General features: G+C 41.8%; 1 protein-coding gene across 13 annotated transcripts in view; it reads left to right on the top strand.

The window, feature by feature from the left end:
• The window catches only part of SH3KBP1 (SH3 domain containing kinase binding protein 1), a 334,366-nt gene that overhangs the window by 221,601 nt on the left and 86,141 nt on the right, over window positions 1-26,624 (top strand). For all 13 annotated transcript variants that reach the window (XM_086387406.1, XM_086387410.1, XM_086387408.1 and 10 more), the window contains 2 exons: window positions 12,491-12,566; window positions 26,081-26,175. In XM_086387406.1, the coding sequence (XP_086243532.1) occupies window positions 12,491-12,566; window positions 26,081-26,175 (171 nt within the window). The remainder of the gene's footprint in view (window positions 1-12,490; window positions 12,567-26,080; window positions 26,176-26,624) is intronic.

Here is a 26,624-nt window from a genome sequence, read left to right as displayed (position 1 = left end):
TATACTTTACATATATTTTTCCATTTAATCTTCCTAGAAGATCTATGAGGTATCTATTATCTCCATTTCAGACAAAGCAACTGAGGTTAAGTAAGTTGCCCAGGATCACATAGTTGGTAAGTCTGATCTTAGAGGGGATTCCTATTAATACTAATTCACTCTTAACCACCAGATGCGATCATGAAAGGGAAAACAGGTTGATTTGTTCCATTCTTACATCCCTTGTACCTAGAAAGTGCATCTTACACAGGACTTCCCCATAAATCTAAATTTTTTTTATTGTTAATATTTTTTAAAATTTTTTGGCCATGCTGCCCAGCGTGTGGAATCTTAGTTCCCTGACCATGGATTGAATGTGTACTCCCTGAATTGGAAGCGTGGAGTCTTAACCACTGGACTGCCAGAGAAGCCCCCAAATCTAAATGTTTTGGATGGATGTTGAATTTATTGTTGGCTGAAGTAAATTACGAATATTTCGTACCTCCAGTGTGCAAGACACATCACAGAATACAAAGATTACCACAATACAGCCCTTGCCTTCCTGTCTTGCTTATTATCTCAGTCTGTTAAACAGATACATACATCAGTGGCCATAATTACAAGGCAGAGAGTAGTGAATGCTATTCTAGAGATTCAAAGCAAGTTCAGTAGGAATAGAAAGAAGTGGGAGAATTCCAACAGTTGGCATCTAGGATATTTTTATGGAAGGCACAGAATTTGGGTTCACCCCTCATTGTTAAATATCTTTTTTTGTTGTTAATATCTTAATAACTAGTCATTAAACTACCCTGAGTTTAATTGGATCTCTTTTTGAGGACCTCCATTCTTGGAGCACCTTGGGGTCATCTTTCTAAGTATTCAGCTCTACATCTAGAAAATGTAAGCAATGTGTACCTGACCTCTGGATGTGCTTATAAGTCCCTGTTTTGCATAAGTATGTGATGTGAACTCATTCTTTCTAATAAAATATAAAGGTAGTGTCATTGAGTCTTTAAGCTTTGGTGCAGTTTTCTCTTCTGTTCTTCTGTAAAATCGGGGAGCCTAGTTGATTCCAAAAAGGAGTAAGTGTTATTCTTTGGGAATCTGTAGAGCAGCTGATGAACATAAGGAATGAGTCCTACAGGATTTAAGCCAGAGCTAGTAATATTTACATTAGCCAGATTTAGAGATTGTCTTTATGGAGACAGTCGGTTATCTTTCAGAGAAGTGGAAAGAGTCTTTACTGGAAGACTGAGGTGAGTTTCTGGATAAAGATGGGTTTGTTCTGTAACTCACCTCACTACATGCTGTCTGCACCCTTAATGATTTTGTGGTTGAATATTAAATAGCAGGATATCAGAGCCTCATGAGCAATTTTTTTTGCCATTCTAGTCAGTATTCCTTCATAGAGAGAGGCTGGTAGAGAAAGAGCAGTATACCCTAAGCCTTTGTAAAAATTGTGATAAAATATACATAACATAAAACTTACCATTTTAACCATTGTTAAGCGTACAGTTCAGTGACATTAAGTACATTCACATTTTTACACAACTATCACCATCAGCTGTCTGTCTCCAGACCTCCTTTCACCTTGCGAAACCAAAACTCTGTACCCAGCAAGTCTCCCTTCTTCCTGCCCCAGCCCCTGGTGGTCACCATGCTACTTTTGTGTCTCTGTGATTCCTACTATTTTAGGTGTCTCATATGAGAGGAATCGTCTAGTATTTATCCTTTTGTGATTGGCTTCTTTCACTTAATGTAATGTCTTCACAGTTCATCCATGCTGTATCATATGTCAGAATTTCCTTTTTTTTTTAAGGCTGGATAATCTTTCATTGTATGCCCTAGCCTTGTAAGTAGCAATTTTACTTGAAAACCAAGCAACAAAACATTGTTCCAAGTATTACCTCTTTTCTTTCTTTTCTTTGATGGGGTGGGGGTGGGGATTTTGAAATGTTTATTTTAGAAATACGTAAAACTAAAATGAGTACTCCAACAGCTTACAGAGAAGAAACAAGAAGCTACATGTTTATAGATTCACGTTTGCATGAATATTCTTACCATGATTCTAAGACCCAGAATACCTAGAATAGAGGACATTACATTTTGATTTGAAAAATACATAATTAAAAAATTTTACATGTACAAAATATGACTAATATCACTTTTAGAACAAAGCAAGCTGCTTCTAGCTTGTCAGAGTTATAAGGAAACCAGTAGTGCTCATACTGATTGGTTATTAGATCTTTATGCCAGCAATATAAATACATTACAGAGCTTCCAAATGTTTTTAAGGAACTTCCTGAGAAATTAAAAGTGTGTCCTAAAGTACATAGTGAGACCTTATTGGTGACACTGAAAATCAGGTATCAGTTGGTCACAGTTTTCATGATGATGCCCCCAAAATATAGGTCAGCTTTCTAAACCAGCTCCGCCTGCTTTGTTATTTATTATGGACTTCATAGCTTATTAACAAGCTTAGCATAGCTTATTAACTTATTGTGACTGAAACTGTTTCATTTCCTTTCCTTCCTCTGAAGGACAGAAAAGCTTGTCTGGAAATTTCTTTTGGGGGAAAGAAATTTCCCATTTTTGTCTCTATCCTAAGACATTTTTGGAGACATACTTGACTAAACTGTTTACTTGAAATTTGTTAGATTAGAAAGATTCTTTTTCATATGTGTCAAGAGCTTATGTATTTTTATGTTTTTTTTTTAATCTTTTCAAATGGTAGATGGATTGATGTTTTAACAGTAAACTAACTGTTCAAAACTATCACAGACCTACTATTTTTTCACTGATGTCACCACACCAGCATCAGAGACTTGAGAAACACATCCACTGTGGTTCTTCTCATTGGGATAGATTTTCCACCATGCTCCTCTGAACCTCTGTTTCCAGCTTTTTTGCCTCTCTAGTGAGGGTCTGAATTTAACGTTCTTCTTATACCATTGGCACTCAACATCTCTGTTGAATCCGTATATGTTGACTTAAGAACATAACAGAGTTTGGGTGTTTTCCCATCTGTATACACACCAATTCAGTCACTGATTTATCCCCGTCATGACTGTGGAGTATGAACATGTTGGCAGTCTATGTGTTTCTCCAACCTCTCTTCTGCATCCTTAGTTTCACTGCCTCAGTTGGATCATTGTGTCAACCTCCTAAAGATCTCCTTGACTTTCGCGTGCTCTTTCTTCTTCATTCCTCCCGGTGCCACCAGATCACTGGTCTTAAAGTCAAAAATGTGATCAGACCATACCTCTGCTTACTCCCAGTTGCCTTTAAGATAAAGCACAGACTGTAACATTGGCCCCGTTTATCTTGCTGACCTCCTGGTCCAGGCATCTCCCCCTCCCTTCACCCCACCTGCAGGATCCCCTCTTTGTCAGCCCCATTCTGTGCTGTGAAGCCCCCATTCTCTGCTTACCTTCTTGCCTTTGCTCCTTCTTTTCTTTAGCCCTAATGCTTTTTCTACCATTTTCTACTGGGCAAATTCCTACTCATCTTTTAGAATTTAACTCCAGCCGTCGGACACGACTGAAGCGACTTAGCAGCAGCAGCAGCAGCATCACTGCTCTGAGACTTATTTTCCCATGTAGAATTGTTAATGGCTCTTTTTTTCTCTTTTATATATACTTATATTGTCATGTTTATCCCTTTGCACTGTGGTTCTTGGTTAATTAGTATGTCTCCACTGCTAAACTTTGAACTCATTAAAGATCCAGGCTTGGCCCATCTGATTTTTGTAAACCCAGCTTCCAGCATGGATCATGGCTTATGGTTGTGTTGTTGTGCTCTATTGCCCAGTCCTGTCCAACTATTTGCAGCCCCATGGGCAGTAATCCACCAGGCTCCACTGTCCATGGAATTCTCCAGATAAGAATACTGGAGTGGGTTGCCATTTCCTCCTCCATGGGATCTTCCCAACCCAGAGATCAAACCCACGTCTCTTGTGTCTCCAGCATTGGCAAGCGGGTTCTTTACCACTTCACTACCTGGTAAGCCCCTGATGTCCCTGTAATAGTGGTCAAAGTCAAATGTTCACTCATGGTGGTATTTCTAGAAAAGAATGCTAAATAAATGAACACGTGAGTGAGTGAAAGAAAGGAAGGGAGGGAAGAAGGAAGGAAGGGTGAATGAAGGAAGAGTGATGGAGCACTTTAAAGATAGAAAGGAATACTGAATAATACTTTGCCCTCAAGTATCTCATACACATAAAAATGTCATGATCACATGTCAGCTGCATGTCAGTAGAATACATTTAGCTAGCTGGACTTTAGTTGCACCTTAGAGGTGAGATGGAATTCAGATATACTAAAGGAAAAGATGCTATCCCAGGTAAGGGGAATAGCCTAGACTATGTTGGGACTGAATAAGTCAAAGTACTGTAGAGCTGGGAAGGATCTTGTATGCTCATTGAATTCATACAGCTGCTTGATTAGAAAATTAGGACTTGCTCCATGTATGTGTAGGCAGTTTCTTATTAAAGCCCTGGATAAACGTAACTCAAACTGGCCCTGTGATATTCCCTGCTGCCCTACCATCTTTCTACATTCTTCTTAAATTCTCTAAATGCATCTAAAAGGAAGGTATTATTAATCAAAAGATAAAACTAATCCTCTGGTAGAAGAAAGGCGTGATTCCCTTTTATGTGTCCTAACAGCAGAAGAGAGTCTTTTGAAAGCATAATGGTAAATTGTGTTTTGCCAAAGTAGTATGTGAAATGGAAATTTACTTTGGCTTGTTTATCCTCTTTGAATAAGATGTCCTACAACAAAATAGCAGGCAGGCTCCTCTCTCGGGAACAGTGGGGGTAAAATAGAAATAGCATTTTCATATACTGTCAGACGTTTGGAGAGCTGCCTTCTATGCTTTTAATGTTGTCTGAATGTACATCCTCCACCTCATTGAGTGCTTAAGGTTTTGATTCGTTCTTTAGCACTGCATTTCCCTAGCATGAGTGGAAGCCTCTAGTACACCTTCAGAAAGTTATTTTGCTTTGACAAAGAGAAAATCCAGCCCATCCCATTAATGCATGTATTGGATGGTTCTTTCCAGTTTTTTTAGGGCATGGTCTCCTGAGGTATTCAAAAAGCAAACAAATGAACCAAATGATCAGATCCTGGCAGAAGTTACAGTGCATGATAAATTCTAGAATTTGGCTCGTATTCTCAGGTACATCTTTCCTGCTGATGCACACATGTGTCTCAGAGAGAGAGTGTGTGTGTTTAACATACAAATATAAAACAGACTTCATATAAGCACATTCAGTAAAAGGATAGATACTAACGTTTCTATTGGACAAGTTGACAGAGTAAACCCTGGAAGATTTAATGGAAGCATCTAAGATGGGATTAGGTGTCTTACAGTCAGAGAAAGTTTGCTCTTTGTCTAAGAGCACAAGAGAAAGATGCCAGCCATGGAGAGATCTAGCACGTTGCAGCGATTAGAAGTAAACCCTCAAATTTCTTCAGGACTTTGGGAATTTACATGAATAGCCATTGAGAAACAGTATATATTCTGAGTGTTTTTAAGTAGATATAGTATGGGGTGATGGTGGAGAGTGATTAAAATTTGAGTCTACAGGAGATCCAAAGAAGCGACTTGAATTGGGGAATAGGACCGTTGTCTAGAAAACTTTCAAAATAGTCCCTGTGACAGAAGCTAAGTCCATAGGCTGGGGTCAAAGAGGAAGGGATGAATCTGAAAGCAGGAACTGGGTGGTGGGTTTGATATGGAAAGGTACAGTAAGAGAGTCAAGGGTGGGTTCCAAGTTGTGAGTCTAAGAGACAGAGAGGATGAGGCAAGAGAATTTAGGAAGCAAAGGTGGTAATGTTCTCACCCAGCTCTTCCATAGCTTGCTCATTCTTGCGATGTGTCGACAGGTATCAAAGAAGTGGGATGTGTTCACATAAATTTAGAAAACTCCGAAATAATGTTAAGGATAAAAGTACACTGTAACTACAGGACTTCTTCGAGCCCAAGTATTCTGTGTTTCCCACATTTACCAAATTGTGACATTAGGTGTTGAGGTGCTGAGTTGGTGTGTTGGTGGAACATCTTGGCAACACGTTTTGGAAAATTATTTCAGAACAAGAGAATGGGGTGTGTGTGTGTACACATACATGAGTGATAGTGACCCCTCCAAGTGAGAGTCCTTTGATCATAATAAATAGGAACTTGAGACAATGTGAGGGAGCAAGCAAGGAAGAGTATTTGGAAGTCACAAGCAGAGAGAGGTCCACCAGAAACCTGGCTGAGATTGGGTTCTTCTTTATGGCAACCAATAATTAATAGGAGATTGGAGTCATGTGCATGAGAACGAGGGAGTGAGACAGGGGCCATAGAGGGCCAAGAATAGAATCTGCTGTTATCAGAAACCAGGCTAGAAGAGCTGATATGTGACAGTGACAAACAGCAGGACTCCAAGAGGGGTCTGGATTGTCAAGGAGGACGGCTCCTTTCATGTAGCTCTTGTGATGTGGTAGGATGCTAATGGTAAGGCAAAGGCGGAGGAGATGTCGTCCCCAGATTTCTGGCTCCATTCAGTGAGCACTTCCTGACCCTTTACTTTGTGGAGATAAGAGAATAATTAACATCTAGGCTTTGCTCTCAAGGAGGGCACTGTTTCTGAAAAGAAAGAAGGAGAAAAGCAGTTAAACTTCAAATACTTCTAAAGCAGCTGTGAATCTGACAAGGTCTTTAACTCTGGTTGGGCCGGGAGGTTTCATGTAACTTGACTTATCACTAACTTTTCAAGACAGCCAGGGAAATACACATTATGTGAATAATTGTAAGTCTTAAGCCCAACATCATAATCAGAAGATTACTTTTTACATTTTATCTTCTCTTGTAGCCAAGTTTGAAAGAGATTCACATGAAGCATGTCCCTTTGGAGATGTCAGAATTAACACAGTGGTATGTGAGGTATTTCGAAAGTAACCTCTGTCCCTAGGATGGAGGTCCAAATATATATTTTTCCTACTGCACTATGCATTTGATTTTTAGAATTTTGAGTTGTATTGTATTCTGGCATATCTTCTGTTGAGATCAAGTCATTTAAGCTGAGCCAGTCAAAGGTGGGTGAATTGACAATTGTTAATGTAAATTTCCCAGCGAGTTAAAAAAAAATCTTCTATTAAAAGTGCACAGATGCTCTGTTGTATGGACACTCTTTTGTACTAGTTCTCTTCTGGCTCAGACAGTAGCTGGCTGCTCACAGGGCTTCTGCCCTGCTCCTGCCTCTCCCTGCTGAGCACCGAGAAGACTTCATAATATCATCAGTCATAGATGTTTGTGAAAGGAGCCTGTAAGAATAAATTAAAAAGGTAACAGTGAGTTTAAATAGCAGTTTATATATCTCTCTGAGTTATGGTGGGAAAGGAAAGCTGAAAGGTTGTGGATATGGTCATATACAGACACTGTTTTGTCTCTCTTCTCACCGTGACCTCCCATGGCCTGTATCTTGACCAGGATTTGGGCTGACCATGCAATGGGTGGGCACCCCTCAACACACCACTCTGGAGAACCCAGGGAATTGCTGATTCAGTGTTTGCAGGGACATTCAGCATCCTCTTGCCTTTTCGTCTGCTTCACTGCTTCATGTGTTTTGGATTTAATAAATCTGTACTGAACAGAAAGGGAAAGTACTGTCAGATACTAGTGTAATAAAATTAATGCCTTCAAAGAGCCATCCTTGATCTTGTATCTCACCAGCTTTTTGAAATGTCATCTCTTGTGTTTGGCTTTGTGTAAACACTTGAATGCTGTCTCCATTTAGCTCCTCAGAAGATCACCCTTTCCTAGAATAGCCGCCAGAAAGCCTAGTCTTCCCACAGTGGGGCTCCACTAACTGCTAGGATGTACAGAGCTCTCTCCTTCCTCCCCTTGCCCCGCCAACCTGGTTGCCTTTGTGATTTCAGTTTTCTGTGATCGTGCTGGAGAAGAGACTTCCAGAGGTGAAACTTAAACTTTCCTCTCCTTAGCATTGTCCTATAACTGGAAATTTTTTTGCACTCAAAGGAGCTTGCATCTGAATTAGAATAAAGTCAGAGGAGTGATTTTTGTGCTTGGTTTGAGCGGGATCCTGGTCTCAGGCTCCAGCAGTTGCAAAGAGAAACAGATTATTAGTCATGAGGGAACCGGATTCCACTTGAGTCCAATCCAGTGATTGTGTTTCCTACAAGCATTAGTTTCTTCATTTTGGCACAGAAAAGAAAAAAAAAATAACTAACTTCACTAACTGAAATCATATGTGAGTTATCTGTCCTGATGTTCTATTACCAAAATCTTGCTGAGCTGGAAGTGTATATGATGCTCTTACTGTTCACAAAACTCCCCCGAAACTGTGGTTAATACTTTTGTCAAGAGAGCTCACAGGTGAGGGACTTCTGATATTAACTATTCAAAGGACAGAATTTTTTGAATTACTTATTTTTAAAAATCAGGCTTTAATTGGAGTTTAGGGCGTGACAGGAGCGACAGAAGTTGACACCAACTTGGTGATGACTGTGTGTTGAAGATAGTCACCATCTGTAGAGCTTCCCCCTCCATACACGTCAGCTCCAGACATACATCCACTCCCAGACCAGCAGTGGCCTCTGGGTTGGGGGAAGTCAGACCAGAGGCACGTGGATGTGGATCCTGGGAAGTCTTTAGCCACAGCACAGAATAGAGGAGGGCACATGGCCTGAGCTATGGAGCAGAGCATGGGAGTCCCTCCTTTGGAAAGTGAAAGTTGCTCAGTCATGTCCGACTCTTTGTAACCCCATGGACTATACAGTCCATGGAATTCTCCAGGCCAGAATACTGGAGTGGGTAGCCTTTCCCTTCTCCAGGGGATCTTCCCAACCCAGGGATCGAACCCAGGTCTCCTGCATTGCAGGCGGATTCTTTACCAGCTGAACCACAAGGGAGGCCCCCCTCCTTTGGAAGGTGCTTGATAAAGTGAGCCCATTTGCAGATCTCTTAGAAGATGGAAGAGCTGCATCCTGAGCAGCATCAGCACAGCCCATAAGTGTAGGGCCCATACTTGCCCGGCATAAACCATCTTCTTTGTGATACCCAGGAGGGCAGGAACTCTGAACTCGGCTGAAGAGGCCAAAAGTGGAGATCCTGGATGCTCATCCACATCCTCTACCGCCTGCTAAGTGGATGAGAGATATATGGATACAGTTCCCCAGTTTTTCCATTCACATAAACCTGCATGGTGGCTGACCTTCAGTTACATAGGACCCTTGTGTGCACTGGAGCTGGGCATTGTTCTCATGATGTGTGCCCTTTAAAATCTAGGGTTTCCATTCATGTTTAGTCCAGATGTTTTCAGAGGTAGGGGAAGCTAGAAGTCTGGTGAGAAAGAAGTATTTCACTACCTTTTGTCTTTCTTCTTGTATTTAGAGGAAGAGTAAGGGACAGAGGTTCTCAGATGGGGTATTTGGAAAAGGTGTAGGGTGTTTGGGGTGGACACAGTGATGAAGGACCACTCTAGGCTATTAACTGGGCAGGAGCGAGGGTTGCTAACTTCCCTTGAGCGTGTGAGAGTCTTGTCCAGTGAAGAAACCTCCCACCCCAGATGCCACTGAAGAGCAGCAGGGCTTGGCCTTCCCTGAAGGTTGGTGCAGTCATGGGGATCTACACACCTGGTCTTCACGGTAGTCTGAGCCCAGGGAGGCTAGATATAGTCTTCCATTTTTGCTTCAAAGCCATCTTACTGTCCATTCATTCATCTGCTATCCATTCATTCAACCTTTCAGTTCTCCTTTGGTGAAGGGTCTCGTGGCCACCTGTACTCCCCTGGCCCCCACCCACCATCTCCCTCAGTGATATTGTCACCTTGTCTGCTCTGTTAAACTTCATGTGTTTTCTGAAGTGACTCATTTACTGGCAATGACAAGTTCTTATGCCAGTAAGACTGGAGAAGGGGAAGGCATTTGGTGGAAGGAGGTAGAGAAGAAAGGAAGAAGAGCAAGAAAGATGTCTTATAATTTGTCTAGGTTTGAGACTAGGCACCCAAGCTGTTAATCCCAGGAACAGGTAATTGGTTAGTGCTAATGGAATCCTTTTACATCGAGGTTGGTGGTTGTCACACTTGAATGTACATCACAATGCCGTGGAGGGTGTGTTCAGACAGAGACTTCCAGGCACCATCCCCCGGCTTTATGACTGAGAAAGGCTGGGCGGGGCCTGGGAATTGGCCTTCCTGACAGTCCGCAGATGAGGCTGGTGCCATGGGTCTGGGAGGCAAACTTCTCTAGGTCTGGGTCCTAGAGAAAAGAGAGGTTCCTGGAAGACCAGGCTGATCGGGGAGGAGCTGGCATTCCTCTCGACCTTTAGTCAGGGCCCATATGAGGAAGAAGAAAGAAGTTAAGATGTAGCACCCCCAGAAGATGATAGCCACGTCAGCTTCACCACCACCCCAATTCTGGGATCCATGCAGAGGCCAGTGTGCTGTATTTTCTGAAATACAAAGAAAAAAAAAATAGATTAATCTTTGCTTTCTTATATCTTTCTGTTCAGAAGTAGGTGTATTTAACTGGTGGCCTTTCTTGATGTCCCTTAGCTTGGTAAACTGGGATATCACTGGTAAACCAAGACATCAGAGCTGGAGGGCGACAATTCCTTTCATTACCAAATAAGGGGGAGTCATAAAAATACACAACCTGTGAAGGCTTCTCTAAAGGAAGGCATCTGGCTTAAGGCCCAAACCATTGGATGTCTGATTTTTTCAGGAGTGGAAGCCAAGTCAGGATTGGGCATTATGTTTACTGCTCTGTTTTCCTAATTTCCTCTCTCTACTGTCAGCAGTAACTAAAGGATTCATTGTTTTTTTTTTTTTTCTTCTTCCTAATTTGTTGACAATAGTGTTGCTTGATTCTGGTCCCCAAAAGGGAAAACCAGAGAAAGGGAGAGAGATTCTGTTGGAAGTGTGAGCAGGAATGCGGCTAACACTCTGAGAGCCTCTATTTTTATTGTCACTTCCTGACGTTTCAAGATAATTCTAAGAACAGTTTTTCATCAAATGTGACCTTATGGCCAAATAACAACCAGCTTTTTTCGTCCTTGACGTTTTGTCAGAATCACACCATGTTATTAGTTTGAGTACTTAGCGGTGGTTGAGGAGCGGCATAATATTTGGGGTTTCATTTCTTATCCAATATAGAAAGCCCCGTGGCACTAAATAAAAATGTCACCGTGTAAAATTTAAAGGCTTTCTGTCACAAATGTTTTTAAAAATTCATGAAGGGCTGAGGATTAGATTTATCTTACCCTCTTTCTGTGATATATTCATATTTAATGTTAGTTTCAGCATTTGAAGCATGAGGAACTTTTTTGAATGAAAAACTGTGGTGAACCAGTTGTATCTGAAGAAGCAGGCCACAGGGTGGTGTTTGAATCGTGCAGTTTACTCCCCTTCATGTGTTCAAGGGGGCCGATATGCTTGGTTTTCCCAGTGGCTAGACTTCTGCCTGGGAAAAGCCCTCGTTGCTGGAGAGGTTGCCGCACGTGGCTACTTGGCTCTGACAGCTGTTTCCCTGCGTCAGGGGCTGTTTTCCTTGGGCATTAATCCCCAGCACACATATGTGACGGCGGAGGAGCAGAGTGGGGCCAGACCTCCTCTTTGAAACTCTTGTTTTTCTTCTTTGTGGCTTTGAGTCGCTGAGTTGCCTGTGTTTGGGGGACTATCTTTAGTCAGAGACAATATCCAGTCTTCCCTGTGGAGGGTCCAGAAATAATGAATGACAATAGAATTAGCTATGAATGAAGAGAAGAAAACGAACTCAAACTCATGTATTTTTTAAAAAATTGCTAAGTAGATGTCTTGGGTCTGCAGCATTGGCCTTACTCAAAACCCTGGAGGGTTTGAAAGCTGGTGAGGAGGAAGGGAGTTGTTGGCCCTGCTTGTTCCACCTTCAGGGCAGACAGACCTACCTTGGAGGACACAAGCATGCTTCCTCTCCCCGCAGGTTGGCTCGTAGGTGACTAGAAGGAGACGCAACAAGGCACATTTGTTGTGGACTGTGGCTTCTACCTGTCCTTCACCTGTCCATCATCAGTCTGTTCTTCTGTCCCTCTATCCCTCCATTCCTCCCTTTTTTCTGTCCTTTTGTGCTCTCCCTCTTTATGCTTTTCTTCCACGCTGCAAATACTTTTAAGCACCTGCTCTGGGCCATAGATTGAGCCAATTTCTCATAAAATGAGGGGAAATGTACCTGTTTTCTCTGCTGAAAGTAATCAATCTTTTAATAAGAGCCAAGGAAGAATGGCAATAAGAGATATGGCTTGCCTACAAGGATAAAGCCCTTTTGAGCTGGTTTTCCCACTTACTTGTCCCTGAGGTCCAGACCTAATTGAAGACAGGCAGCCATTACCTAGAACAGTACCAAAACGTAAGTGTGCGGTTTGGGGGATGAGCTGTGAGCTTTTCGTCATCATGATCTTGATGTTTTTATTCCTTTGTTTAATGCAGAGAATAATCTTGATAAGTAAAAATCATCCTTTCCCCCCTCAGACTATTGGCAAGAAGTTACCTCCAACTGCAGCAACTCCAGATTCATCAAAACCAGAAATGGACAGCCGGACAAAGGGTGAGTTTTCCTTGTTTATCTGTTTTATGTTTGAAAGCAGTGAATGGCTTTATGATCATTGAGCCACTTTTGAAAAATTCTTATATAATCTTAATGGCTTTTTAAATAGCACATTAGGGAAAAAATGCACCCAGATAGGTTTCATTGTGTTCCACCAGTAGGGTGGGCACGAGTTCGATTCAGAACTCCTCGATGGAAGAAGATGCTTTCCTGCCATTTGTTTCTCACCTGCTTGCAGAGCCAGGGCTTATCCATGTATACGTGGATCCATCTGCCAAGTTGAGGAGTCAGGAAGGTTTTAGAAAATGGCAATTCAAGCAGTGTCGAGATTCATAGGCCGTCAAGTCAGAGAGGCTTTATGTTTTAGCCTAACCACTCAACAGACACTCCCAAATCTTGACTCCTCAGCACAGCTCTGTTGTATTCCTATAGTTACAAGTGTCTGTCTTCTGTCGAGCCAGATATGCTCTTCCTGTCATTTTTACCCATCGGTTCTAGTCTCTGGGTCTATATTGATTTTAGCCCATTTTTCTCCTAACAGTCTTTTAAGTATTTGAGGATAATTGCCCCCCCCCCAACCTTCCCAGCGGTCATTGCTCCCCATCCTAGAGTTGTCAGATAAAATACAAGGACGCCCAGTTATATTTGAATTTCACATAAACAATGAACAATTTTTTGTCTTTAGCATGTCCCATGCAATATTGGTTATTTATATGAAATTCAAATGTAACTGGGCATCCTGTGTTTGTATTTGCTAAGTCTGGCAGCCCTCCACTTCCTTTAGTCATTCTTCCAATAACTGGAATGTTCTGAACGTGCTCTAGTCAGGAATAAATACTGCGGTTCCTTCTAGGGATTTCACTTACTTTTTTTTTCCAGCTTCAGATTTCCTCATGAGGATAATGTAGACAGACTACTAATCTAGTTTGGAAATCCAAAGATTGAGAGAAGCTCTATCATACATATGTGATTATGATTAATGTAAGAACAAGCACAAATGTATTCTTTTAGTTTCGAAAAATATACCAGGAACTCCTTTTTCAGTGCAAAACAGGTAGTTTTGAGAGCCAAGTAAATGTTACTGCCTTAGACATAAAAAATGAATTTATGGGACTGCCAAGCCCCAAATGGTGTTTTAGATAAATACATTCATGGGTGTTATAGGTGCAGCTGTCTTAATGGTTAAGGTTCAGATGAGGTTGACATGCCTTCAAGGTGTTAATGATACAATCAGACTCTGTTTAAGAGGCAGGAAGCTCACTAGACTAACGCTCTAATCCAGCAGGTCCCCAACTTGAGTGTGCCCCAGAGAGCACACTCCAGAATTTATGAGGCAGCAGGTCTGGGGTGGGGACAGAAATTGTGCTTTTCCAACAAATTCCCAGTTGCTGGAATGCTAATACTAAATCTCCATTTAAACACTAAAACTTTCAAGATTCTTGAAGAGCATCCTGAAACTTTTTCTTTACATGAATTCAGAGTTAAACTACTTCCATAATGTTTTCTCCGGTTGGACGGTAGCCCATCCTTCCTTCCATTCAACTGCTCATTCTGTAGTTCTGGCCATTAACAAGTTTATCAGTGATCCAGGTTATTAGGCAAGTTTGCTGGAATGGCTGGAGTGGAGGATGGGCAGGAAGGGGGGAAGACACATCAAATCTCAAAGGTAATTGGAATGGGGTCCCTGGGACAGGCTGTCCTCGTGACAGGTGACAACCAGTGGCCTTCACCAACCTCAGTCATGTTTGCAGAAATAAGACTCTGAGAAACAGAGAATTTTTTTTAATGGAAAAGAGTTTCAATAGAAGTGAAAGAAAAATGCCCTATAGATTGTTCCTCTCTCTGCAGAGTAAATAGAAGCTAGGGTGACTTGTGAGTTGGTTTGGGGGAGGCAGAGCTGGGGGAATCTGAGTGTCACTTGTAAGATTGTGACACAGATTAGGACAGTCTGCAGGATATGCTTAAGTGACTCATCCTCAGGCCTCAAGAACTCACACTAGAATAAGAGCATATCCTTGATAGATCTTTTTGTCCTCAGTAATATCTGCAGGCAGGAGACTCAAGTCTTTTTTGGCAGGGTTAGGTGGTGGGTGTGGAAGGAGTTTTAGAGAAGTACTGACCAATAGAAATACTATGTGAGCCACATAAAAGATTTTACATTTTCTGGTAGCCACATTAAAAAATAAAAAAAGGAAAAAACAAGAAAAGAAACAGGTTAAAAAAAGAATTAGGTGAACTCAATTTAAATATATTTTATTTAGCTCAATATATCCCAAGTATTATCCTTTCAACATGTGTAACCCATAAACAATTATTAAATGAGGTATTTTAATTCTCTTTTCATCTGAATCTTCAGAATCCAGCGTGTATTTTCCATGTATGCCACATCTCATCTTGGCTTAGCCACGTGTTGATTATCAAAAGCCACACATGCCCAGGGGCCACCATATCAGACAGCGCAGTTTGAAAGTGATTCTGGGATCTAAGATGGGCTTCCTGGGCCTGGATTTTAACACAGTTCAGAATGCTCAACTCCCTTGAGCATGTGGGAGAATCCTGACTCTTGCCCACGCCTCTTTCAGTCCCACAAGTATCTATTAACGACGTCTATCACTAGATGCATCACAGAGTGGGGCTGAGTTGTTAATAACGAGTGGTTTTACACAGTGGCGGGGGTGTTCTGCTGAGAGTCAGGAAGCACAGGTTCCGGGACTAGCTCTCTTCTTAGCTAGCTGTGTGACCTTGGGCAAATAATTGTGTTTCTCTGGCCTTGCTCTTCATTGTCTGCATTGTCTCTGAAGTCAGAGGGTTGTACTCGAGAGAAGTCTTCAGGTCTCTCCCAGCATCTTCACTATCTGATTCAGTTCCAAAAGCTTTATAATTCAGAGTGAAAGCTTTCTGCATTCCAAGAATTGAACAGCCCTTGGGAGAGACAAAAGAAAGATGCGAACAATTGAGTCGGAATATGAGAGGATGTCATTTGGCACAGATGCCATAGAGATAAGTCTGTGTGTAGGTGGTTGGGAAGAATGATCACTGTCAGTGAAGCCTGGAGAGGTTTTTATTGATAGCCATGTTTTCATGGAGCCAGAGCAAGATTGCTGCAGTTTAATCTCACCCCTCACACACTTTCTGGCTTCCATTGTAAAGAGCAAATTCCGGGGGTAATGGTTCTCCCATGATTTCCACGAGGGCCCCTAGTCTACCAGGTAGCCCCCTCCATTTGGAACCTTTTGCTGCTTCTGGATTTTGATGTAGTACCCAAGTTCAGGTGGAAGGACACAGAGGGCTGACCCACTTTTCGAAATGACCCTGAGCTTGGGGAAGAACACAGCCTCCTTCCTCCGGTTGGAAGTCATACCCATAACAACTTGCCCAGCAGTACAGAGGAGAGATGTGCCTTCCCACATAGCTGTCTCCTTAGCGCGTTCAGATACTGGGTTAGCCAAAAAGTTTGTTCAGGGGACTTCCCCAGTGGTCCAGTGGCGAAGACTCTGAGCTCCCAGTGCAGGGGGCCGGGGTTCAGTCCCTGGTTAGGGAACTAGATCCCACGTGCCACAACAAAGAGTTCATGTGCCACAACCTAAGACTGGGTGCAGCCAAATAAATAGATAAATATTTTTGAAAAGGTTTCTTTGGGTTTTTTGGTAACATCTTACTGAAGAACCCAAGCAGTCTTTTTTGCCAACCCAATACAAGCTCGTGTCACGAGTAAGCATTATGATGATTCAAAAAATATTCAGTGTAGATTGGTATCTTCTGAGAGAAAGTGAAACTCAGCTGATCAGGATTTATTTAAACAACTAACATCATCTCCCCTCCCCCAATAAAGCTTTTATGATATTGAAATTCATCAGAAACGCATGCTGTGGAACAGATTGCCATAATTTTCATAACAAGAGAAAAGCTGTCTAAATATTCATAAATGTAGTGCCCTGAGGTGCCTCCAGCTCACCACATCTGGAGCTCCCCTCTTTCTGACTACAATTGATGCAGATTTGTGGCCTCTGTGGGATAGAAAAATAGCCTGAAGAAAGAGTTCTTTAGCATCTTCCTGAACGAACAGTTCAGTCTTAGAGATTCAGAGGACCAGTTGAGCAGGTAGGTTAGAGAAAAAATAGTCCTTGACAGAATGTGTACAAAGGTCAGGCTTCTAAACAAACGATGCCTGGGGAGCAAAGGCTAAACTTGCCCTGCTTAACCTCCCCTCACATTATCACTGGACACTTGTACCACCTTTCTGATCACTTTGTTCCTTGACTTGCTGCTTAGGCATTGTCCCTTGTGACGGTGACACGTAGTGCCTTGTGGCTATCATTTATCCCTCATGGTGGGGGCGGTGTCTTCTGCCCACCACCCCCACCATCCAGTCCAGGAAAGTGTCAGGGACTCAGTGGACACTGGCAACAGTGGTGGTGGAGCAGATGGAGAATTAGAAATGATTTCAATTTGCCAGGCTCTGTACCTAACAGAGGCTTGTCAAAGCAGTGTAGTAGCCACGAGTCTCCTTCCCCAAGTTCACAGTCACTGGGAGGGAAAGAACACGTTTGTTGACCCTCGAGCTTATTTCAGATTCCCAGGGGGTCAGCAGTGGTTGCTCTGTGGGACTTGACAGATGCTCGTTCTTTCTAGCCTCTGCCAATGCCCAGCCAGCCCAAGAGCTCCTGGTTTAGGCTAGTTTGACAAGGTCACGTTTCTGGGCTCATTGCAACACAGGGACTGCCCATGAACCCTGTGGAGCATTGCACCGAACAAAATCGAGCAGTTACAGATTTGGAGGAGAGGCGGAAGTGAGTGAAATTTAGATGAAGCAGCAGGGTTTTGATACGTTCCAAACAAAACAGGGCTGTGTGAGTGGGGCCACATCACAGCTGGTCTGTGAGCTGAACCCAGGTCCTGTGTCTTTGGGAACCACTGATCCACGAGCAGGGCTGTGTCTAGTACCCCTTACAGGAGGCCCTGTGCTGGTCTGTGTCACAGTGACTTGTTTCCTTCAACAAAGGTTGGAACACATCATTATTACTAATACGATACATAAAAGCAAAGTTTCTGATCGCCTGTGGTCTTAGAGGACAGACTTTCTCAGGGAGTAAAAAAGCAGTAGTCACTCTCTCAGAGAAGGGGCTTCTGGGACCCTTTGCAGCTGTAGCGTGTGTGCTTGGAAGGAATACTATTTCCAGTTCATGTTGCAGCTGGCTGTATCTGCATTTGTATCCGCATTTGCAGATTTTTACTTTCTCAGTCTGAGCTAATTTTCACTTTCTCGCTACATGTTTGATTAGGAGAAAAAAGGGTCACCTCCCCTTACGTTGGGATTTTTCCCAGCCTTGTTGTTGTTGATTCACTAAACTGTTTCCAGCTCTTTGTGATCCCACGGACTGCAGCACGCCAAGCTCCCCTGTCCTTCACTAGCTCCTGGAGTTTGCTCAGATTCATGTCCATTGAGTCAGTGATGCTATCTAACCTTCTCGCCTTCTGCCACCCTCTTCCCCTTTTGCATTCACCCAGCCTTACCTGTGGACTCTTTTCATCTCTTTTGCCAGGATAGGTGTTTTTGCTCTTTTATCTTCTCCAAAGCTCGCTCACTCTTGGGCCTGGAAATTTGGGCACATTTGATATGAAATGTGTGTCCTACCCATCCCTTTAGCTTCTCCCACAGCTGATGTGTCCTAAAGCCCTCAGGCTCAGTGTCTCAGGGGTCATTGCTCACCTTAGGAAAGCACCTTTCATCAAATGCTCCCAACACAGATTCAGAGTGGGGGTCTTTCTGCAAGGGTGCCCAGCCTACCCACGCTGCAGATGACCTGGATTTCAAATGCAGTCCTCTTAGAGGACAAAGAGAACTCTCGCTCTGCTGTCCTGGTGGATTCCCTTCCTCCCAAAGACTCGGAGTTTCTCCTCACCTGAGCAGGAGAAGGTGTCCTTGAGAGGAGCCATTGTCTGCTCCATATTAGAGAACAGAAAGGCTTCCTTTGCCTGTCACATTTTGATTTTTTTTTCTTTTCAAAGTAAGAGAGTAAAAAGTGGCAGAGTTCATATATATGAAATAATTTGAAAGTCATATTCCCATCAACATGCAAGAGCAGAGGGGTCAACTTTTTCGTGACAGAAAGCATTGGGCCAGAGTTGACAATGTAGTGGCAAAGACATTGTGTTTCATTTCCCCGAGTTTAGATATAGACCAGGTTTTCTCCACTTGGGCCCTGTGAACATTTAGACCACATCAGACTTTGCTGGGGGCTGTCCTGTACGGTATTTAGCAGCTTCCCAGCCCCTACGGACTAGATGTCAGTTACCATCTCCCCCCACACTGTGACAACCGTGAACATCTAGGGGCTTTGTGGGTGTCTCATGGGAAGGCAAGTCAACCCAGCTGCGAACTGCTAATGTGGACTTATGCCCCAGGAGGGCACCGCTGTATCTTCTGCCGCCAGGCACATGCTGGACACTCAGTATTTTTTGAATAAATGTATTAATCCTACCCCTCCCATGAGTGTTAAAGAGAATAAGTGAAATAAGACTAGTTGTCTGCTTCTTGTCATCAAGAATGGTTGGGAAACCCCACCCCACTCTAGTCAAAGGCCTGGAACATTGTCCAGGCAGGGCCAATGCTATTTTCCTCTTCTAGGAAGGGACCCCAAGTTTCTGCTTTAGGAAGTGATTTCCCCATTTCCGAGTTTCTAAGGCTTTAATCCAAACACATCACTCTGACTCTCTTCCCTGTTGCCTTGTCCAGAGCTCTGCATATACATGCTTTATTTCCTCTCCTTAATGATAAACTCCTTGAGAATCAGATAACTAGTCTTATTTCAGTTTTCCCCAGAACATGATAGAAGTCAAACCCTTATTGCAATTCCAAAGTACAAAACACTCCCGAAAACTAGAAGGCTTTATCACTTCTTGGGTGATAAAACTTGTTCTGGGCTAATGTGAATGTGGGTATGTGCTAAGCCACTTCAGTAGTGTCCAACTCTGCGACCCCCTGGACTATATAGCCTCCCAGGCTCCTCTGTCCATGGGGATTCTCCAGGCAAGAATACTAAAGTGGGTTGCCATGCCCTCCTCCAGGGGATCTTCCCAACCCAGGGATCCAACCCCTGTCTCCTAAGTTTCCTGCATTGGCAGGCCAGTTCTTTACCACTAGCTCATTCATCCCATTTGGGGTGACGAAGCATCCATTTGCTGCAAATTTTTAATGTATTTGATGCTTGGGTATAGCCCCAGATCCCAGCTGGGGATGTTACATATTATATGGTGTGTGCAATGTATTTCCTTTCTAAAATCTGAAAAATTCTGTCCCCAGGGCTTCTGAATAAGGGATTATGAACCAGTAGTGTCTCAGATAATATTTGTCAGTTTAATGAAAGAATTTTCAGATTTTGATGTTGGCAAAAGTAGATACCACTGAGCTTGATATTTTTGTTCTGGTGTCCTCAGAAGAAAAGAAAATCTCTGGTTCTAGGCATGACCTGATACTTTCCATCTCTGCTGAAAGTTCTGGAAGGCTTCCGACCAGACATTGTGACACATGGAGTTTTGATCTTCATGTCCTAAGCTGAGCTCAAAGAATTGTCCTAAATTTAATGTTACTTTCTTGGTGTGTGTATGTTTTCTTTGTTGATATGTTTATTCTGTTTTTCCTGCTATTTTTGTTAAGGTGAGGGTATTTTCTTAAGTTTGTTTGCTTTTTGTACAAATAGATTATAAAGGCAGTTGAAGGGTGTCATCGGGTGTGGTCATGTGAATTAAACTCCTTGAACAATCTGTTTTTAATCTCATGTAAATTTCTAGAAATTTAGAGATTGGCATAATGGGGCTTTTTTGAAAGGGATGTGAATTATGACTGGACTTCTTGGTGTTTCTTGAAATTGCAATGCCAGTCACCACTTATAAGGGGCTCTTGATTGGGAACTGGGCAATTTTTGTTTCAGGGTCCTTGACCCTTCTGATACTGTATACCAGATATTGTATAACACATTTTCTCTGTACCTTTGAATGTATCTGTGTTTTTTTTTTTTCTTTTCTGGAAAGAGTCATTGCTTTTTATCAGATTCTTAAAGGACTCTGAGACAAAAAAGGCTTAAAAACTGACTTAAGGTTTCAGTCTTATGCTAATTTATTAATATTTTTAAATCTTTCTAAAGAAAAAATAGAGACACGATCATCTTAATCACTGGATAAATCGTGTCTTTATTTCTTGATGTGCTTGTGTGTATTCATTCCTATTTGATCTTGGACTAATTAAATCCATCTAATTGATGAATAGATGGAAAATGCCTGCCTCCAAAAATTAATTTCAGTCCTTTACTCTCCATCTCTGTCTACTATTCATTTAAAATTTATAATCTTCCCACGTTGAAAAGGGATTTGGAATTATACCCTTCTTTCAAGACCTATCAAATGCTTGCTCTTTTGTGAACTCTCTCCTGAATATGGTCTTGCCTTTCTCTGAAACACTGTGACAATATTCTGTCATAGTGAGTTGATGCTTATTTGTGTATTAGGTTGGACTTCTGTGTGAGGGTGGTTGGACTGACCTGTATATCACAAGCCCAAGAACTGACAGTAACTTTTTCATGTTGTTGTTAGTCACTAAGTGGTGTCAAACTCTTTTGTGACCCCATGGACTGTAGCCTGCCAGGCTCCTCTGTCCATGGGATTCTCCAGGCAAGAATATTGGAGTGGATTGCCATTTCCTTCTCCAGGAGATCGTCCCAACCCCGGGATTAGATCAAACCTGCATCTCTTGTTTCTCCTGCATTGTCAGGCAGATTCTTTACCACTGAGACACCAGGGAAGCCCATCTTTTACATGGTGGTAACTCAGTAAATATTTGAATTAAAGTAAGAAACATTTTTATTCCACAGACTAGAAAATTAAAATCATAGTCTCAGTTAATATATTATTTTACATTTGAATTTACTTTTGAATATCTTAAAACCATTGATATAGCCAAACCAGCCTAATGTTCTTATTTCCCAATACTGCTGAGTTAGGGCCTAAATGCCTCAGAATTTAAAAAAAAATTCTTATTTTCAAATATATCATAATAACTTAAAATGTGAGGTAAGTAGTTGTCATGTTTGGTCAGGAGTGTCGTGAGTTTTGGTGCTCATGACCAGAGCTCTGAACGGTCAGAGGTGGCTGGGACTTATGTATAGCCCAGTGTGTTCTTTGATGCCTCCATTATTTCACTGAGATATTTCTGAGGATCTGAGGAGAAGATGGACGAGCCTCACTCTCTAATTTAACCAGATAGCTCTGTTTTTATTTGTTTTATATTAGAGTTCTAGAATACGTTTAAATTGGCTCTAAGAGTCCTGCTAAAGTTAGCCCAACGCTCCTCTTGGTGCTCTTGGGCCAGGCTCTCTTTCACACCTGAGGACGTGAGGTCCAGAGCAACAGCGGGATTGCCTCAAGTTATGTGCTTGGGAAGGACTGGTTGGGGCCAAACCCAGTCTTGACCATCCTGACTTCTAGCCCAGAATCCTCTCTTCCTGCTTTGCTATCCCATAGTCCTCTACTCTATAGGTGTTGCTAGAGAATTATCAAGAAACACTGAATGGGAGCTATGTCAGGTTCTGGAGATACAAAGATGGGTGAGGTATTGTGTGGGAACCTGCTTTACAGAGAGAGGTAGTTGACGGTAGTCACTGGCACTATTACCTCCTCCTTTTATCTAAAATTGGTGCTTTCTAGATCATTTTGCGTCTAAGGCTTTACATATTAAACAGCATAGCTACATGTTTAAAGTGTTCTAAAACTGCATTGCAGTGATGGCCACCCAACTCTATAAATTTATTAAAACTCTTCAAACTGTACAACTTACATGTGTGAATTTTATGGTATATAAATCATACATCATTAAAGCTGTTTTTTAAAAAATGACAGAGGAACACCTACCCTCCTTTAGCTTATAAGGAAACTGACCATAAAATGAAATGGCCTCATGAAACATTTTAAAAGCATATTAGTACTTTCTTATAAAAATGTTTTCTCACTTCTGTTGGTTATAAGTCAATTTCATAGTCATTTACTGACCTATTAGGAGGCCAGGTCTTAAGGTAGCAAGGGAAGAGTTGGTGGGGGAGGGTGGGAGAAGGGATGAGAAAGATACATAGGAAGAAGGTTTGGGTTGGGGAGGCAGATTATAGTGAAGTGTTTCAGAAGAGGTTACTGAAAGTGTCCTCTTTCTTCCCAGTTCCTTCATGTCAGGGAGCCTTCTGCTTTGAGTAACACCTACCTCACCACAAAGTGATGATAAGCAATGAAATTTTCTTAAGTCAGATAACAAGAAATCCAAGGGCAGGTCCCCTGAAGTTGAATAATTTGACAGACATCTCAACAGTGTCAGGGCTCAAGGTCACTTCCTCTTTGATTTTCTTGGCTTTCCTTTCATGGTTGAAATGTGACTGTGGCAGGACAAAACTGTGTACTGTCTTCCAACAAGGGTGAAACAGTGTTAAATGCAAAAAGGCTGGAGTAACTATTTTTCTCATGTATCTTTTTTTTTTTTTAATCTGGGAATAAAAGCTAACAGCTTCTCCCCACCCCAGGACATTTCTTCTCACATCTCATTGGCTAGAAGTGGATCACATGCACACTCCTCAACCAATCACCCACAAAGGGGAGTGAAATATATATTATTTGTCTAAAGAGACCTAAATTGACATTTTCCCAAAGAAGATACACAGATGGCCAACAGACATATAAAAAGATGCTCAATGTGACTAATTATTAGAGAAATGCAAATCAAAACTATAATGTGGCATCACCTCACACCAGTCAGAACGGCCATCATTAAAAAGTCTACAAACAGTGCTGGAGAGGATGTGGAGAAAAGGGGACCCTTCTACACTGTTGGTGGGAATGCAAATTGGTACAGCCACTATGGAGACAGTATGGAAGGTCCTTAAAAAACTAACAGTAGAGCTACCATATGATCCAGTAATGTCACTCTTGGGCATATATCCAGAGAAAATCATAATTCAGAAAGATACATGCACCCCAATGTTCACGGCAGCACTATTTACAGTAGCCAGGGCATGGAAGCAACCTACACGTCCATCAACAGAGGAATGGATAAAGAAGATGTGGTACATATATACAATGGAGTATTACTCAGCCATAGAACGGATGAAATAATGCCATATGCAGCAACATGGATGGACCTAGAGATTATTATATTAAGTAAATGAGACAAGAACAAATATCATATGATGTCACTTATATTTGGAATCTAAAAAACTGATACAAATGGACTTATTGACCAAACAGAAGTGGACTCACAGACAAAGAAGATAAACTTAAAAATACCAAATGGAATAGTGGGAAGTGGAGGAAGATAAATTAGGAGTTTGCTTTAACATATACACTACTATATATAAAATAAACAACAAAGACCTACTGTTACAGCACAGGAAACCTATTCAATGTCTTGTAATAAATTGTGTGGGAAAAGAATCTGAAGAAGAATACTGTGTGTGTGTGTGTGTGCATAACTGAATCACTTTGCTGTCCACCTGAAACAAGCACAACATTATAAATTAACTATATTTCAATGTAAAAATGGTTATAAAAGTATTATTTGCCTAGACATACTTTACTCATCCCCAGGGCTGTGGGAGGGTTCCCTATTCCTGAAAATAATGCCTGAGCAAATTAGGATTCTATGAACTGGGAAGGGGATGGGGAATAGTGACCGGGTAGTTAACCAGCAATGTCTACCACACTTAATTGACTATTTTTGATGGGTGGAAAGGAATAGAAACATGACTTTTTCCTTTTCTTTGTTGGCCACAGATGTCTTATCTTCTAAAACGTTTCCATGATTCTGATCCAACAAATTATTCTTAAAGCAAAGACTGCAGGGCAGTTCTCCAATAATACTGCATTTATTTCAGTGTTGTTGCAAGTTTTGAGGTGGGGTAGTCATATTTCACTAATACAGTCAATAGGAAAATTGGTAAGGAGCTGTCATTATCCAATTTAAAGATGCTTGACTTTCCCCCCTCCCTTTAGAACATTTGGGCCCATTCAGAATTGGGGAGGTTTGCTATAGCTAACTTAAGAGAGATGGCACCATGTGGGCTTAGGAATATTTGGGTGGATTGATGGTGATGGGATTTAGAACTAGTGCCTCTTAGGATGAGTTAAGGAGCAAAAGCCATCAACTTCCCAGAGTACCTAAGACAGAAGGGTTCCCACACTAGGCTAGGGGATATAACTGATATCTTCAAGTCATTGAATGGGAAGCAAAAACATCTGTCAACAAAGTTAGTCCCTCTCTTTCCTCTCTCCCTTCCTCCCTCGTCCCCTCCCTACTCTCTGTCATATCCCAACCCTAGACCAGTGTGTCTGTATTATAGATGTTTTATTGCCTTGATTTTATATATCACTCTCTTTGATTGATATGATATTAACCATAATAAAAAAATCCCCACATTTTAGTGATGTAAATTTTACCAGGGATAATATAATTGATACTTATATACCTCTAGGTTGTAATCTGTCTGTAGGAACTGGCCTAATCCTTGGGAAATATCTAAAGCCATTCAAAGTCACTGGGGTTGTTGACTTTGGTGCAGAATAATAAATACCCAGTAGGTGCTAATTCTCTCGAATTTTTCTTTCTACCTTCTGTCCTGAGTCTTTAAACCTCTTTTCAAAGTCTTAATTTCCCCAGTACCTTACAAATATTTTCACTGTCTTCTAAACAGGTGCTTTTGTGGAAATAGTGAAGGTTTTAGTATCAGGTAGACTTTCCAAAGCATATAATTCAGGGCACATTTAAATGGATTTTGACTGGCCTCAGCGTTTTCTCTTTGGGGTGAAAGCTGTTTCCTTACTGTTGAACAACCCCCTTTCTGATTAGGCAGGTTCCCATAGAGGGACCTTGAAACATATTTGAAAAGTTTGCCCCCACCTCACATGTGTGTATAAAGAACATTTGGTCAGCATTTGTTGGCCATTTGTGACTGAAACATGATCACAAACAGCTACATTGACCTCTGTCTCTTAACAGACCATACTGGAGTCTTTCCCATTGTTTTGAGTACCATTTTATAACATATGCATATGCTTGATTTCTGATTTAGTGATGTGCAGAAGAGAGGGCAAAATTTAAGCTTTTAAGCTCTTTGTAGGTTGTGTCTACACAATCCACCTGAAGAAGATATAAAATGGTGTGTAAAATAGTCTATAAAAGGACACCCTGTTTTCTGAGACCAAGGAAACCATTTTGCTTTTCTGTCTGAGAGAAGCAAAGCAGTCAGTGGCTTTCATGACATCACCTAATTTGTGAGGGAAAAGAGTGAGAATAAAAAAATGAATGAACCAAAAGTGAGCCGTCTTGGGTGGTTTTCCGATGGTGAACCTTGTTTCTTTATGCAGCAGTTGTGTCTTGTCGGTTAAGTGTGCCTTTCTCTGCAGTTGATGTGATAGAGAACATCTCCTCCTGGGACAGCTCATTAGATACAGCATTTTAAAGGTTGTGTTTTCTTTTCTCCTTACAGCCAAGGATTACTGCAAAGTTATATTTCCATATGAGGCACAGAACGACGATGAATTGACAATCAAAGAAGGAGATATAGTCACTCTCATCAATAAGGTAAACAAAGGTTCCCTCCTATCTTCTAAACTCTGAAGTACTTTGAGGTGTTGAGTGGATAGTATGAGCTTTTATTTTAACCTTTGAAATTATTTTCATGATCCTGAATTCCCAAGAAAGAATCTTGTGTCTTTCCTCTCAGTCAGGCTAGGCCAAATGTATCCAAGTGAATGAATGAACTTGAAGCTCAGCTAGATTCCATTTGCATTGGAACCAGCTGCAGATTTGCGTGGCCCCATCCCAGAAAGGCTAACCTGGGGGACGGAGAGTGGCCTGCTTGACTGGCGAGTCCACCCTCCCCAGCAGCCCCGGCTGCAAAGCTCTGTGCCATGAGGGACCCAAGGAGGGGTTCCAGAAAGGCAAGGTTGTGCTTCACAGGCAGATAAGGCTTAAAGAATGTTTAGTGTTCAGATCAAAGACAGGTAGCATGCCTGAGAGAATCTTGCCCA

Source organism: Bos grunniens, chromosome X (genome assembly GCF_055505025.1).
Source record: "Bos grunniens cultivar Pamir isolate PY7600 chromosome X, Bosgru_T2T1.0, whole genome shotgun sequence".
Lineage (NCBI taxonomy): Eukaryota > Metazoa > Chordata > Mammalia > Artiodactyla > Bovidae > Bos > Bos grunniens.
Note: the sequence above shows the minus strand (reverse complement) of the source record. Positions and strands in the feature narration are given on the sequence as shown.